This window comes from Microchirus variegatus (genome assembly GCF_963457635.1).
Source record: "Microchirus variegatus genome assembly, chromosome: 1".
NCBI lineage: Eukaryota > Metazoa > Chordata > Actinopteri > Pleuronectiformes > Soleidae > Microchirus > Microchirus variegatus.
The window spans coordinates 27,365,422-27,382,156 of NC_139802.1; the positions used below are offsets into that span (position 1 = coordinate 27,365,422).

A 16,735-nucleotide genomic window follows, 5' to 3' on the forward strand; every position below is an offset into this window, starting at 1 on the left:
ATGAGTGGACACCAGAGTGATTAAGGCAAAACAACTGTAAAACTATGTCCACCTTTTACATGAGCACTTTGCAAAATCTGGGTATTAACAAATTAAAATGTTTGTTTTACTGTGCAATTTCATATTCAATACGTTTTCTGTAAAGCCAGATTTGTCTAACATTATCAAATGATGGTAGAAAGACAGCCCCCCCCCCCCCCCAACCCCCGCCCCCACTGCCCTGCGTGTATAAATATAGTAGCACCGCCCTTTCATTCAGCCATTGTTGCATCGACCCCGTTGGGTACAAAACGCAACTCAAATCGTGAATAAAAAGCAAACAATTCTTAATTTTCTTGCGTATCTCCTCCTCTCTGAAGCACAGACGGAAAATGGTGAGTGGGGTTTTTTTTCTCTGTGAATTATGTGAATCAGAAACTGGAGGAAAAGAAGCTGCTGTTTGTCTCAAAACGTCTTTTCTGATCTTTGTATAATCTTCTCTGATGAAATAAACAGACTCATTTTGACGCAAATTTTCTTATTAACACTGCATTAAATTGCACACATTTATCTGTAGCAGTGGCACGACGTGATTGCCATTGTCTATAGTGATGGTTACAGTGCACTTATTGCGGAATTCGGCTTTAGATGAATTGGTTTTCTGAATAAAACACTGTATTTGTTCACCGCAATTATTTAAATGTTTCACATTCAGTGCATGACATTTATGAAACAATGAAATCGGACATTTTACACACCCCTTGCCCAGTTTCTAGGCAGACTGGCAGCTTGGGTGGAGCTCGTGAGGGTGGATGGAGACAGTGGACGGCGGACGTTTATGTACACAACGTTAAACATAGTTACACTGTTTTTCTCAATTTTAATACAAAAACGTAAATTAACTGAACACAATTCACTTGCTTTACACGCGAATCCGATTATAAAAAATTAATTTAAATTGATAAAAGCATCTGCTGTGATCGTGTTCATTCCCCAGCGCTGTGAGAGCAAGTGGAATATTCCAGAAGAGCGTGCGCGCGCCCGCGCTAGATAATGAATTAGCAATCGTGCTCGTGTTTGTTCTATTCTGAGGCTTAAATTACATTAAAATGAGAAAAGAGATTAAAAAATGTGGTTGAAGGGAAGAGGAGAGGAGCATTGTTGGTCTGAAGAAGCTGCTGTCAGGGTGGTTTCGTTTCGTCTCCCGCGGATTGCGGTGCAGGGAGACGCCTGACGCTGCTTTACTGCTGTCTGAAGATAGGGGGTGCTGTTTTCTACTGTACGTCCGAATGACTATCATTCTCAGAGGTGCATTCTCTTTGATTTGATTTCCTTGAATTCGACATAACAAATGCACATTATTTGTTCCCAAAGCACCTAACTTCACTTGAATGCTAGGGTTCACTTGCTCTTGAGCCAATTTCAGTGCCAAAACCCCCTCTTCTAATACAGCACTGCTGGTGTTTTCTCTCCACAGCGCGAGTGCATCTCCATCCACGTTGGTCAGGCTGGTGTCCAGATTGGCAATGCCTGCTGGGAGCTTTACTGCCTGGAACATGGGATCCAGCCTGACGGACAAATGCCCAGTGACAAGACTCGCGGAGGAGGAGACGATTCCTTCAACACCTTCTTCAGTGAGACCGGAGCTGGAAAGCACGTCCCCAGAGCAGTTTTTGTCGACCTGGAGCCCACTGTCATCGGTGAGCGTCATCACTTTTATCTGAATTCCCCCCCCCCCCCCCCCCCAAAAAAAAAGATAATAGCAAAGTATTTATGTTGTGTTATCAGATGAGGTGCGCACTGGGACCTACCGCCAGCTGTTCCACCCCGAGCAGCTGATCACTGGGAAGGAAGATGCTGCCAACAACTACGCCCGTGGACACTACACCATCGGCAAAGAGATCATTGACCTGGTGCTGGACAGGGTCCGCAAACTGGTAGGAAACTTGAAATGAGAAAGAGTTGATTTAGCTTATTTTACTTATTTAATATCAAACTAAATCATAATATTGTATATTTCTCTTTTGTCCTCAGGCTGACCAGTGCACTGGTCTGCAGGGCTTCCTAGTTTTCCACAGCTTCGGAGGAGGCACCGGCTCTGGCTTCACCTCCCTGCTGATGGAGCGTCTGTCTGTCGACTATGGCAAAAAGTCCAAGCTGGAGTTCTCCATCTACCCAGCTCCCCAGGTGTCCACTGCTGTGGTGGAGCCCTACAACGCCATCCTGACCACCCACACCACGCTGGAGCACTCCGATTGTGCCTTCATGGTGGATAACGAAGCCATCTACGATATCTGCCGTAGGAACCTCGATATCGATCGTCCCAGCTACACCAACCTGAACAGGCTGATCAGTCAGATTGTGTCCTCCATCACCGCTTCCCTCCGTTTTGACGGCGCCCTCAATGTTGATCTGACAGAGTTCCAGACCAATCTGGTGCCATATCCTCGTATCCACTTCCCTCTGGCCACCTACGCCCCTGTCATCTCTGCTGAGAAGGCATACCACGAGCAGCTCTCAGTGTCTGAGATCACCAACGCCTGCTTCGAGCCGGCCAATCAGATGGTGAAATGTGACCCTCGTCACGGCAAATACATGGCCTGCTGCCTGCTGTTCCGTGGTGACGTTGTGCCCAAAGACGTCAACGCTGCCATCGCCTCCATCAAGACCAAGCGCACAATCCAGTTTGTGGACTGGTGTCCCACTGGTTTCAAGGTCGGCATCAACTACCAGCCACCCACTGTGGTTCCTGGTGGAGATCTAGCCAAGGTCCAGAGGGCTGTGTGCATGCTGAGTAACACCACTGCTATCGCTGAGGCCTGGGCTCGGCTGGACCACAAGTTTGACCTGATGTACGCCAAGCGTGCGTTTGTTCACTGGTACGTGGGTGAGGGTATGGAGGAGGGCGAGTTCTCTGAGGCCAGAGAGGACATGGCAGCACTGGAGAAAGATTATGAGGAGGTGGGAGTCGACTCCATTGAGGGCGAGGGAGAGGAGGAAGGAGAAGAATATTAAGAGGCAGACAAATCTGACATTAAACACTTTTTGAAAATGTTCAAATAAAAGATCTGTTACTGTCAGTGAAGTTATTTGTCTTTTGTTAAGTCAAACTAAAATACTGTGTTACTGAACCAAGTATTTCTACACATCATTCAATCTTACTTTTCTGTTTTGCAGTATTCACACAGGCTGGCACATTATGACAAATTTCTCAAAATGAGAGAAAAACCAGTGTTCACGGAGACACATCCATGGATGGAAAAATAGATCCAATGAGAGAAAAGGTTTGAACGAAGTATGAGCTTGGTCAAACATTCAACAACAGTCATGTATACTTTCCACAAAGACGTCTTTTATTGCTTGTATAAATATTCTCTGTACAAAACCACGTCTCACTGCTGCATTAAAAAAATCTGATATACAAATTTGTACACAAACTACATACACTACCTCATTTGGAGTGTGGGTTATATTTAAATGAATAATACAAAACAAAATCTACTTAAAGATTAACAATGAACAGGTATAAGGCAAGAAGAATTGGCACAAAGCATAAAATGATGATAACAAAAAAGAAGTCAAATCATAATCATAATCTTATTTTGTTACACATGATTATGTTTCACAAATGTAGAACAGTTTTATATTTTAGTATTGCCCATGTCTGTACTAATGGAAGAACAAAATATGGCTCAGTCAAACAACAAGCGAGGACGTTCTCTGGTGCTCTTCAGTTTGGCCACATTCCTTTAACGTATGGCAATTTGGCATCAGTGGCTTGTGTCAGTGCAGTCGACTGAGGTCTTTGCACCTGGATCTCAGCAGATTTAATGTTTGCTGTGTTAATTGCTGATGTCAGAGTCACTGATATCACTGAGGGAGCACAGCGTGCTCTTCAGAGTGCTTCCTGTCCCAGCTTCAGTCAGACCTGCTGGGGACGAGACAACTGTCAGAGGTCTACAACACAGTCACCTTTATACATCGCTCTTGCGCAGATCACACAAGGCAGTGTGGCATTTGAGTAAATATTCATGCAGTGTAAACACAGATGTGTTTCAGGTCAAGTGTGCACAATTAAAAGATGATAATAAACCTACACATTTTAATTTTTTCATCAAAAAATATGATAATAATAATCACAAAATCATGCGAAAACAATACAAAACAATAGAAAAATAAATAATATAATGATCAGAATTAAAGAAAGAAAGAAAATGGCTCTCTATAAATGAATAAGTAAAAGAGTAAATTGAAGATTTAATCCACATTTGCATGTTAACTGCAGGTTTCATATTAACATGAAAACTGCATGTTAATATTATCACTATTATCACTTAAATATTATCTATTTAAGTGTAAAACACTGCTCAATAGTGTTGACTATTTCTCTGAACTATTTTCAGCTCCCATTTCACCAACTTGATTACGTTATTTTTTTCTTTGGTATCCATCTAAGCCACTGACCTGATTTGGGAGCCTTTCCAGTGGACGTTCCCCACACGCTGGTGCTGGGTGAGTCCACACTCTTCTTCAGTGGCCCAGAGCCTTGAGCTGGTTTAGACATTTCCAGTCTATCCTCCAAGGAGGACACCAGCCAGTCACTGCTCTCCTCTAGATCTGTGTCCTGTCACCATGGACACAAACAATATATGTTGTACATTTTAACATCAACTTTATTAAGCTCAACACTGTAATCAGTGAAGCTGAACGTCTCATCTGCTCACCTCCAGTTCCTGCACCACGTCTTTCCTCTCTGTTAAGATGCTGACGCCCCCTGCTGGTTTCTTTACCGATCTCTGCGCATAATGCTGCCCTATTTTTTTGGCCATGATATTGATTTTGTTCTCTGAAAAATGACGATTCATGAAATTGACAATTCATGAAATTATACATGTGGTTTGATTAATGTAGTTTAAAAGGTGTATTTACACAGTTAACAGTTATGAGATTAATAGTCAGACATATGTTCCTTGAATTTACAGAGATGTTTTACAAAAGGTACTGCCACTTGGATTGTTCTTCAGCTCTTTCTATTTTCACTCACAGTATGGATTTATCAGCCAGTTTGTTCCTGTTTTGGAAATCAAAAACTCACCTTTACCAAAGTTTCTCTTATCCATGTTGCCATTCTGGTCAGTGTAAGACTGCAGCTGTCTCGGATCAATCTCATGCAGCTCGCTGACCTCAGACCACTCGGTGTCGTCATCACCGCTGTCAATCTTTGTGATGGCTGTTTTTGTCACGACTCCCGCTGAGCCCCGGGGCTGCTGGGAGTTGGAGGAGAATGTCTTACTGGCCTGGACTGGACTGGCTTTGCCTGCTTTGACTTGGATGGGGTTGGCCTGGTTCAGTCTGGGCTGTGGCGTTTTACCACTGCGGTGTCTCTGAGGCTGGTCCTCCTCTTCAGATTCCTCTTCTGAACTGAATGGAGGAGTCCTTAAGAGTCACAGAAACATAATGTTATGCATTCATGCATTCACTCTATCATTGTGAGACAACAAATTTGAGTCATGGTCAATGTCTGAATTGTTTTTTTGTTGCAAATAATACAATTGTTCTAGTTACTGTATCTGAATGCAGCATGAAAGCACATTGTAACCTAATACATAATGTACAATTCAGATATCAGTAACTATCCAGCAGTAAACACTGTAGTATCTGTAATCCAAGTGAAATTAGCCTTTAGCGACACGTAGAACAACATATCATCCCTGTAAATAAACAGAAGTGCTGTAACAAATGATCACTTTCATTGCTCATTAATGTCAGTTATTTTCCCAACTGTTCGATTCAAAAAAGTATTCAATGAAATGATACTTTGTTTTTCGGACCAGGGATTATTAAAATTTCGGAAGCTAAAATTCAGATTATTATTTTTTTTTTAATATCCTGAGATATTCTCAATTTTTTCTGAAAACATCTTTTTTTTCAACTCACAATCTTATTAGTTGTTATAGAAATGAAAATATAATAGTCAGAAACATTTTATTTACTGGGCCTTTAAAAAGTAGGTCCCCATTTAAAAAGCTTAGCAAATACTAATCTGGGAGTGGGTTTACATGGAAGCCTATGATAAATGTATGTTTTTGTCTTTACTTGTCTTTGAAGGTCCTCTGAACCGTCTTGTTGTTGGGTGTAGATGTTTTGGGTTGAGCGGTGTTCTTGGTCCTCGGCGCTGGCTGCGGGGTCTTGGGTTGTGTGACCGCGCGTCCAGACGTCACATGGGAGGACCTGGAGGGAAGGCTGCTGGATCGAGGCCTGATCTGCAACGCTACACAAACACCACCACGTGTGGGTCAGTCACTGACGGAGCTTAAATGAGCAGTCGACAACTGTCGATAAGTGTCGACTGCAACAGAAGTTAGCTTTATAAAAGTACAACTCATATTCCTGTGATAATAAAACATGAATGCCGTAGCTAAAATTCACTAGCTGGTTACTACTGCACTGTGGGCAGATTGAGAATTTTACTGATGATGTCATCTGCCAAGAGTTCAGCTTTTGGATGACTCAGTTTTGGGATGCACCTTTATCTGATTGTCTGAATGCAGCCTGTGACTTTGAAGCAGGGCTGCTGCCTCTCCTCTGACCGCCCATCTTCTCCTCCAGAGTGTTTGCTAACTCCTCCCGATGGTGCCAGTAGTCAGGCATCTTCTTTGAAGTTTTGTCCTGCTCTGACAGCATTTTGGTCGAGCAGGAAGTGAACGTCTTCTTCTTCAGACCACCCTGATCCTGATATGAAGCAGAGAAGGGAAATTATTATTATTTGTACAAAAGTAGAGACAACCATCTGATTTTTTGTTGGTGGTGTTATTATCCTGCCTCTGTTAAGACTTTGTGAAGAGAACCAATTTAATATTATTTGTATGCTGCATCATTCATCTGAAAACAGGATATGTATACAATTGGGAGTTGAATAACTAAAGCATTTATATGTTCAGTTCGACCAGAGTCGGACTCGACTGGTCTAGATTATGGTTCTCACCCTCGGCTTCAAACCGCAAACAATATTAGAACACTGAAGAAAAAGACAACAGTGACAAGACTGATTTTGTTTCAACAATTAGACATTCAGGGCCTGATTTACTAAAGCTTTGCGCAGGCAAAAACGTGTGCAAACTGGATTGCACATGCAAATTTGTGTAGAACTACAAGGATTGCGTGGACCTGATGGGCTTTATCAGCATTGTGTTAAGTCATCTGTCAGCGGTTTCACTCAAACAGACATTTATTTATATATAAATGTATGCATTAGTTTTAAATAAGGATATTTTTTCTCATGCACTAAATCAAAATCTTCCTGAACTCTAGTGCGTGAGAACGTACAGACTTGACCCCCAGGGTTTCCAGCCTCTTGATGAGAGTCTGTTCCAGCACTTGTCGAATCTCTTTCTTCATCCTCGGGTCCTTTTTCAGAGAACTGCTGCTCACATTCTGTTTGCGCTCACGAACAGGCTCCAGCTTCTTCTCCACCGGCCTCCTCTCAGAGACACTGCTCGAGTCTGTGGAGGAAAACGTACACACTCAATCACACGTCGTGGGCCATACAGCAATACAAAAAAACAAACATGCAATAAGGAGTTTTCACAGCAAGCTGCATGCCACCGGTTCAGCTGAGTAGATGGAGTGTGACTGCTGCAGAGCAGGCATATGGGGAGATGTCAACTTTCATTTGCCACAAACAAGGCAGCTAGAAGACAGACGGACGTAATGATTGTAGAAGTGCAGACATGACAGAATATCACAGACTACGAGCCGACTTTCCAAAAAGATTCCCTGTGATGAGGTCATCTTTATTATGTTTAATGTCACTTTACAATCAGGCTATGTTCAGATTGCCAGGCTGAAGTGACGCGGATCAGATTTTTTCCAATGATGTGACTAAGATAAAATAAAAATGTCAGGGCTGTGTGGATACAGAAATCTGACTGCCTGTTCTGAACTTCAAATCAGAATTGGTCCTTGATTAGCTCCAGTATATATCTGATATGTGGCCAGGTGTGAGAATGGTCACATCAGAATCCATGCAGGCCTTTTGTCTACATGCATGTAATGGAGGAGCGTGTCGTCCTCCAGAGCTACTGTATATACTTCCTAGAATTGCAATTTCTGCTTCATATTGAGATGTTTTAATTGGTTTTAATTTCTATAATTGATTTTTTAATTGATTGTGTTTTAATTTCAAATGTATTTCCTGCCTGTAAAGCACTTGAATGGCGCTATACTAATAAACTTGCCTTGCCTAGAATTCAAAAAGCTACACGTTACCTTACCTACAGTATCTCCTCCAATACAGAGTGATTTCACAAAATATGGCATTTTCTGTTGTTTGATGTGAGACATGTACAATAGTTATGAATGGAAACCTTCAAATCTGATCTGAATTAAATCAGATTTGAATGGAGCTTATAATCTGAACATAGCCTGAGATGATCTCAGTCTGGAAAAAGGAAGAGAACGGGCGTGGCCCCGAACAGGCCGATGCATCCATGCAGGCGGTGTGCGGTCGACCGGCTCTGCTTTACCTCTCTCCTCCTCCGTCAGCTCCTGTATAGGATCCAGGTTAAAAGAAAATACTGGCTCCTCTAATTGGGCAGCATGTGAAGTCAAAGGTCATTGGAAATCATAGGGCCAGATAAAACAGGCGTTAAGGGTTGTTGGGACAAGAATGAGGTAACAGTGCTGCTATCTAACAGTACAGTAATTCCTTCATGCATTTAAGCACATGCTCAGCCTGTCTGTGAGGAACAATGTTTTTAATCTTCTTTATTAAATACAACTTACCAAGTACAACTTTCTTTGGCTTGGGCTCTGGAGCAGGAGCACTGACTGAATGAAAAAGAACGAGATGATGCATAAATATCACACTGTAGTTTCCTTTAGTGATTAACTGCTCGGATAAAAACGTTCAGTACCTGGTACTTCGGTGACTTTTGGTGGCTTAGAGGAAACATTCCTCATCTGTAAGATGAAAAAAAAATTTAAAGGAATTATTGTACCACGCCAAACTAGATTTTTATTGGCACTTGACGATTGACTTTAAAGTGATTTGAATTTGGCTTAAGTTTAGCCTTCATTGTCTAGTGTTTACTTGCAGCAGAATATAGTTTAATCACAGGAGTTGGTGGTGTGTCCACCTTTTTTTTCTTTTCATATGAGGTTATAATACATCTTGAGACAAGTATATGGCTGTGTGTGCTGTGGGAGTTCATATAAGTTTGTATACATCTAAAATATAAATACTAAAAAGCATCAAAAGTCGTAAAGGAGGGTTTATATTGTAAACCTGCCACAAAACACATTCAATCTTTTACTCAGGTTAGTGATGTGCTGCAGCCACCTGGTGAGCAGTGAAGGTACTGGTCATTCAGCTACATTCACTGAAACAAAAGGTATATTCTTTGTTCAGGAGAAAATCTAAATTAAAAGATCCGAAGATGTCAATGTTTTATTTTGTTATTCATATTTAAAACATAACACTTGCGGCCAAAACAGTATGAATGAAAATCTGTTTGGGCCATAAATGAGAATTATTTTGATCAAAACAGAGATTATGATTCTGAGTATTATGTATGTCCTTAATTTGCAGCGGTCTTGAACCGCTGAGGTTTAGGAAATGTGTGTTAGTTGTTTGGAGCTGCTTGTGAGAAAACAGCGGAGATGTTTCCAGGGAAAACACTGCACTCTGGCAAATGTCAAACGTACAGTATCATCATATCTCAGTTCAACTCAATCTGAGCCTGTGGAGCAAATACAGGAAATCCTGAACAAGGGCCGACCCGCTGCCTCACTTCCTCTCCCAACATAATCACACTGGTTGTGTTGAGTGTGTGACTGTGAACCTGTTTCCGCTGAGCCTGGATGGTTTGCTCCTTCTCCTGCAGCCTGCGCTCCATCTCCTGCTGCTGCCACTGGCTTCGCTCCTGCTGCAGCCGAGACACGGACGACTGCATTCTGCCCAGCTCCTTCAGCAGCTGGAAAACAAACGGCACATTTCATCTGAGCCTCTTAGCCAATAGCTTGTTTAATACTTCTCATACAATAATTCTGATTTGACCATACTTGATTCTTTTCAGATTCATGTTGAGCCTGGATGTCTTGGAGCCTGGATTCCATTTTCTTCTCCTGTAGAAGAATATTTAGACATTTTCCAGTCATCAAATGAGTTCACCATTTTGCCGTTGTAAAATATCAGCTCCTTACTCCACTGACCTGCTTTACCAGCTGGTGTTCCAGCTTTTGGATGGCATGGGTCTGCATCTCTTTGTAAATGTCCAGGTCTCTCTCAGGCTGTGAGTGCTTGGCTGTCTGATTCTGGTTTGCCTCCTATGAATATTAAAAAAAACAAAATATGATATTGTTAATTAAAAATATAGCAAGCCTGTAGAGAGATATGACAAGTATCCTCTGCCTACATTGAGAGCCTGAATATTGCGAGTCATCTCCTCGGTTTTAAAATGGTCCAGTTCTCTCATCAGGTCTTTGTGCATATTCTGCAGCTCTTTTTCCTGGAAGTAGACAAAAAAAGCACCAAAGTGTCACAATAATCACTCTGGGCTAGTAGTAAGGGGCTTTAAAAATATTTATTGTCCTGTTTTAAGCTAATGTTCCTGTGCATTTTTTCTTACCACAGCTGATTTGGCTTGCAGGCTCTGCTGCAGCTGAACCATCTGCTCCTTCTGGTTGACGATCTCCATTTTGAGGTTTTCAATCACAGATTTCTTCTCGCTGTCTGAATGTAACTCTGGAAGAAAGTATGACGATGACTAAAAACTGTTACGGCATGTGAATTTAAAAACAACCTGACACTTTCACTTACCGCCGCCATACTCCTCCGGGTGGCGCCGCTGCACGTGACTCTGGAGAAAGGTGGTATTGAGGAAGGTTTTATCACAATGAACACACAAAAAACAAAAAAACCTAAAATTAATATAACACTTTGCACTTTTGACAAAGAAGCAACAGTAAGCTGACTATCTTTGGTTTCTGTCAAACAAAAAAAATAAGTCTATTTTTGGACCCAACAACTACTGATTAATCAAGAGAATAATCAACAGATTGATCAGTAATGAAAATATTGTTTATTTTAATTCGTTCACAATACGTCCTCTACCTGTTTAAGGGGTAATAAAATAATATATTGCAGTGCAGGGTTTGTAAAGGTTTCAATAAGTTGAATTGAAGACCTTTTTAAAGACTTTTTAAATCAAACTGAACTATGACAAGCAAGGCACATCAACAATCGTGTTATATAATACATTTTTTCAAAGTAAATAAATGTATTTGTATTCCTAACCTTGGTGTCCTCTTGAACAGTGCACATTGACCTTCAAGCCTATTGTTACACACTTATTTTAGTCTAGTTAAGGCCTTAAATTCCGATTTGAATTACATCCTTTTGAAAACACAGCATAAACTATGTGGTTGTGGTTGATATTGGCGCAATCATCACTCTCTGCTGTTGCAATTTCAGTTCAATTTCCTCTCTGCATTGCTGTTTAATCACAGCAGGTCCATGCAGCATAAACGCCTGATCTTGAGACAATGTCCAGCTTCACTTACCTGCGCAGTTTTGGCTTGCAGGCTCTGCTGCAGCTGAGAAATCTGCTCTTTTTGGCTGTTGATCTCAATCTTGAGGTCTTCAATCACAGACTTATTTTCGTTGTCTGAACGCAATTCTAAAAAGAGAAGTATGATGAGAAGAAATATCCATACTGCATGTGAGGGAATGTTTTACATTTCATCAACAAGTATAAGTCCGTAAAGCAAGGCCTTTGCCTAAAGTACAATTGAAAGGCTCGTTGTAAGGCAACACAAATAAAACATTGCTTATTTTAAAGCACTTATAGAAAGATACTTATGGGTATGTTTTTATAATTTCTGCCCATTATCCAAAATGTTACACACTGAACCTTCAGTAAACCTCTCACTTACGGCTTTCATACTCCTCAGGGTGGCGCCTCTGTAAGTGACTCTGGAGAAAGGTGGTATTGAGGAAGGTTTTCTCACAATAAGCACACTGGAAGAAACAAACAAACAGGAACACTGAAATTAATGGATCACACAAAGCACTTTGGACAAAGAAGGCAAATCTATAGCTAAAAATATGGCGACTTCAGAATAAAAGATGTCTGTCGATACTAAATTGTTAAAAAAAAATGTTTACATCAACTATGACAGAAAACATTAATTTTGATTATTTTTCCTCCACAGGACATTTTATTAGCAACAATCTATCATATTAACAGTTTTAAAACCACCACCTTCAACAAAGCTATGTATTAAGCTATGACTTTCATCATCGCATGGAACTAACTTTGTCCAATTACATTATTAGATGCTATTGGTTGTTGAAGCAGCTTACCCAGTAAACCAGGTTATCTTTTTGTCTGCATTCTTTAGTTTATTTATGCTCAACAGTGCAGTTTGACACTTAAATGTTTTTAAATGAACAACTGAGAGGCATAAAATAACGATTATTTGCATTAGCACAACACGTGACCTTTAAGTCTGCAGCTCACTGAGCTTGTGACTCATTCTAAGTTCAACCTGCTGCAACTGGTATGATGGTTTTAAGGGCAGTCAGTCATATGTCACTTAAAAGGTGCAGCTCTACATAGAGTTAGTCTTACATTGATGTAGTAATGTAACTGCTGTGGAAGGACCAACTGTGGAAATTGGATGATTAATTAAATTAGTCTTTTAAGCCAGTCATGTGCATTTACCTTGTATAAATGAGCCCAAGCAACAAATGTCAACAGTCAGTGAACGCAGCCTATCAATTATTCAACCACCTCTGTTAGCTGAGCTCGTCGCGCACACCTAGCAACCACATGCTGTCAAGACACACTGCTGTATATCCGTTGTCCTGGCAACCACTTGGTCAGGTCAGCAGCAGCTGTACCAATGAAGAATGGGGGAGATTTTTGATTTGTGCTATAAATAACCTAATGGCAGCATTGAGCTAGACTCTGTACCATAGATACAGGCATTTAACTATACATTTTGTAAAAAATGTTTTAACAGTTCATTTAAAAGCTACTACAGATAAAAAGCTCAGGTTGATTATGACTCTTGTCTCCCTTTTGAACGTGGATTAAGAAAACTAATTGCATCCAGATGACACCATCTGCTCTCCGACTCTAAATCCTATTCGCACCATCTAAAAATAAAGCTTATTATGACTGTGCTGTGGTTTAATAGTGCATAACAATCTTTTTCAGAGCAAAATTCTGTCAGGCTGTGATATAAACCTTCATCTGTTTCCCTCTTTCTCACCAAACATTGCTCTGAAAAGCACAAAGCGGGAGCTGTGAATGGATCACCGGAAACAATGACAGTGAGTGGGGGTCCTGAACAGGAGGCGGAGGAGAAGTGTAGGGGGGGCAGGGGTGATTGATCTGGCTGTCTGCTATGAAATGCATGTGTGAAATTGCAAATGGTGACCATTAAACCCCCAGAGTGTGAACGTTTTGGTAGTACCTTCTTACTGTTGATGTGAGGCACAAGCAGGGACTGCTGAGTGCGAATCATCTTCTTCCTCTGCTTAAGCTCGGCAGCCATCGATTTCACCTTCTCCTCATGCTTGTTCTGCTGATCCAGCAGCTCCTTCCGCTCCCTGCCACCCGCTGCCAGCTTCTCCTCTGCTGCATGCAAGTTGAGAGTAAGAACTTCCTGGCAGTGGAGGACCCACTCCACCGTGAACTGTGCCAGCCGCAGGAGCTTGATCAGAACAGGGTCCACGGGGCTCTGGCACCGCTGGCATCGCTCCCCATCCAAACTGCAGAAGGTCACGGTGTTGATATGCTCCTGAAGGGTGTCCACATCCAGTTGGCTGACCACGTGGTCCACATCCACTGCATTAATCCGCCGCCAGTCCACAGTCTCCCTGCGAGGACGGAACTTGAAGGGTGGAATGCTGGCGGATCCGATGGATGGAGTCATCTCAGCTGCAGGAACAGAGTGTCCGTTTACTGTGTGCTGGCTGAGCGGGGAATTCAGCAGGGATGGGATCCCTGCTGATGAGTGGGTCCCTTGGGTGTCACCTGTGTATGGAGTGTAGACTCCTTCGTGAAATGGCTGTAACATCGATCAAAGGAGAGATTATGAATCCCCATTTTTAAGAAAAGTGAACAAATGAAAGCCACAATCACACGGTGAGAGGGTAAATAGAAGACAAAAGAGCAGACATTAACAGCAGAGCACAGATTCCACCAGTGTTCATCTACCTCTATGACGCTGCAGCTGCGATCTCCTTACCATCTCCGACTGCCTTTTGTTGCCTTTAACGGGGAGAAAGCGATCGAAGACGCTCGCTCCTCTCCGGTTCCGCCCCCTTGCAGGGGCAATTCACCGCGACACAGTCGAGGACGGGCGTCCGCCACGTTGCTATGGCGACGCAGGCGAGCGTCCCTGGGGAAAGAGGTGTTGTGAAAACACTGAGTGCAATCAGCCCGTGTTTCCCGACAGTGTGTGGGAGAAAATCAGTGAGTCAAACGCATGACAATTTAACGCATCGGTTTAGTTAAAAAGCATATCAGTGAATGGCGAAACAATAATAATGTGCTGGCATAATGTTTCACTTCATGTTGGGACAGGCCGTTTATGCCCCGGACCTCCACTCAAACAATACACACACATGCAAGGACATGTCTAAGAAAGTATTAAGTGTCTTCTTCAACTCCCCTCATCTTTTCTTGGTGTTTCACGGCAGTTCGTATCCGTAATACTGCTTTAAAGCCTATTCTGATTTAGTCATCCATCTGAATATTTTTTTAATTAATTTTAAGTAGTTCCACAACTCTGAACGAAGTATTTCTACGTCATTCCATCATGTCATGTTAAGGTGTCTAGTAAGGACACAAGGCTGCTGCTGTGTGTGAAGAAGTAGCATCGAAGTGAACTAGCTAGTTCCCACCCGTCTTTTACGTTAGCTAGCGGACTTTTTTTGTAGTCACCTTATTAGGTAAAAACTTAAGAAAGAAGGTAATAACACACCATACCACAATTGTTACTATTAAAGATAGACTTTGTGTCGCACAGGTCAAATAAAACAACTTACTGTCTTTGTTAAAGGCTATTAACTTGTAGTTTTCAGACGACGATAACTCAGGGGGATTTGAGGGTAACGCAGCTGCTGGGCTCCACATTCCTAAATCCTTTTTCAAAAAAACAGGCTGGCGTTTCGTCAAGACAACAAACGCACAGCTTCCGGTGAGCGCCTACAAAATAATACACTCGTCTGGTCGTCTGACGGTACACTTCAGCTTCTCTTTAAGAACATTAACATGTACAAACCTGCTTTTGACAATGGTTTTCATGACAGCTGTGGTATAATCTCCCCATTCATCACAATGGAGTTTCTTTTTGTGTTTTTATTTGCTTAAAGTGACATTTCTGGGGGATTACTCAAACGTGGGACACGTTTTGCAGCGGAAGTTCGGTGCAAGAGGAATATTAAGGGGGCTTGTAATGAAGGATGATTCCACTTTAATCTTCAAAGCACGCACGACAAATGCCATTTATTTCACAGGGCTTTTCAAATATCCTTGTAGACACGCTATGTTACTATTACACATGATAAAATAATATCAAACATCACAAATAAAACACATAAAAAAATCGGTGTTGCAAAATATTCATCATGCATTTATCTCAATTTGAAACATGTCATTTCACAAACCAGTTCACAGCATGTTCATGTGCTTAAAATAAATAAATAAATAAAAATAAAAACATAATAAGTCAAGTCATTAAACATTTGAGTTAACAGGTTAATGTGCCATAACATACAATATACTTTTACATTTTGATGAAATGCTCAGCGAAGTACTGCTAACTTGTACTTTGTTCTGAAGGACCAGTGTTTTTATTTCCGGTGTAATCTCTGTAAATTGCCGCAGCTTGGGGTGAGAAGGGGGGAGGGAAAACAGAGAAGCTTTGAGCTCAGAAAATGGGGAGTCAGAAAACAGGGAGGCTGTCGAGGCGTCGTCGGTCTCCACACCAATTAAATTGAATAGAATAAAACACGATTAAAGCGTCCGAAGCAGAAAAAAATAGCGGCAATTGTCATCATATCAATGCAGTTGCAAGGATGCAAGTGAAGATTCCTCAAAGTTTGCGAACTACAGTGGATGTGCGCTGAATGGTGCAAGGGCTCCACCTTGTGGTTGATTTAATACTCTCTCCACTCTGCAGACGCTTTTTCTGATTGTGTCAGAAAAAGTTCTGATTTGTTGTTATCCCTAGTTTATTATTATTAATAATAATAAAATAATAATAATAATAATTTAATAATTAATAATGTGTAAATATGGAAATGTACAGTATAACAGAAAATCTATCTACAAAAAATAAAAAAGAACTCAAGAAAAGATGCAAGTCAAATACACAAGTGACAGTAACTGAAGTTAAAATTGCACATTAAGTAATTAAATTAAATTAATCTCTGAATGATGGCTTTTAAGTGACATATTGCACGTTAGGACAGAACACTGTATACATTTCCTAGTAATAAGTTCCCAGTGAGAGAGCATAACTTTAATCTTCACAGGATCTTTGTCAAATATGGGATATATGCATATATTTGCATTTTAGAGTGTCAAGCCTCGGCTAGACATTTTGGTAAGAGAAAAGTGCAATAGATGTCTACAATTCAGAAGCAATATGCACTGTAAGGTCAGCATAGAGATATTATTTTTTTTTTAATTCCAAGTTACCCTCTTCTGGGAATTAATTTCAAATTGTAACAATAAAA

General features: G+C 41.2%; 2 protein-coding genes across 4 annotated transcripts; one reads left to right on the forward strand and one right to left on the reverse strand.

Moving 5' to 3' along the window:
• Positions 1 to 271: 271 nt before the first annotated feature.
• LOC310933118 (tubulin alpha chain-like) lies at positions 272 to 2,994 on the forward strand (the record flags this gene model as incomplete). Its single annotated transcript, XM_083896540.1, has 4 exons — positions 272 to 374; positions 1,457 to 1,679; positions 1,768 to 1,916; positions 2,014 to 2,994. The coding sequence occupies exons 1-4, from the start codon at positions 372 to 374 to the stop codon at positions 2,992 to 2,994; spliced, it is 1,356 nt and encodes a 451-aa protein (XP_083752666.1). The 5' UTR covers positions 272 to 371.
• A 424-nt stretch (positions 2,995 to 3,418) lies between these two features.
• On the reverse strand, positions 3,419 to 15,127 carry dzip1 (DAZ interacting zinc finger protein 1). Of its 3 annotated transcripts, none has more exons than XM_083890645.1 (21): positions 15,041 to 15,127; positions 14,239 to 14,391; positions 13,462 to 14,058; positions 11,914 to 11,998; positions 11,542 to 11,657; positions 10,799 to 10,838; positions 10,608 to 10,723; positions 10,395 to 10,487; positions 10,192 to 10,305; positions 10,042 to 10,104; positions 9,822 to 9,953; positions 8,895 to 8,940; positions 8,764 to 8,808; positions 8,505 to 8,564; positions 7,306 to 7,481; positions 6,507 to 6,711; positions 6,076 to 6,250; positions 5,075 to 5,415; positions 4,704 to 4,825; positions 4,444 to 4,603; positions 3,419 to 3,907 (listed from the first exon to the last, which is right to left on the reverse strand). In XM_083890645.1, exons 2-21 carry the CDS (start codon positions 14,239 to 14,241, stop codon positions 3,822 to 3,824), a joined length of 2,775 nt encoding a protein of 924 aa, XP_083746771.1. In that variant the 5' UTR covers positions 14,242 to 14,391; positions 15,041 to 15,127; the 3' UTR covers positions 3,419 to 3,821. The 3 variants fall into 3 exon arrangements, with proteins under 3 accessions (XP_083746771.1, XP_083746770.1, XP_083746772.1); XM_083890644.1 differs by having other exon boundaries at positions 3,419 to 3,910; XM_083890646.1 differs by having other exon boundaries at positions 3,419 to 3,910; positions 14,208 to 14,391.
• Between the last annotated feature and the right edge of the window lie 1,608 nt (positions 15,128 to 16,735).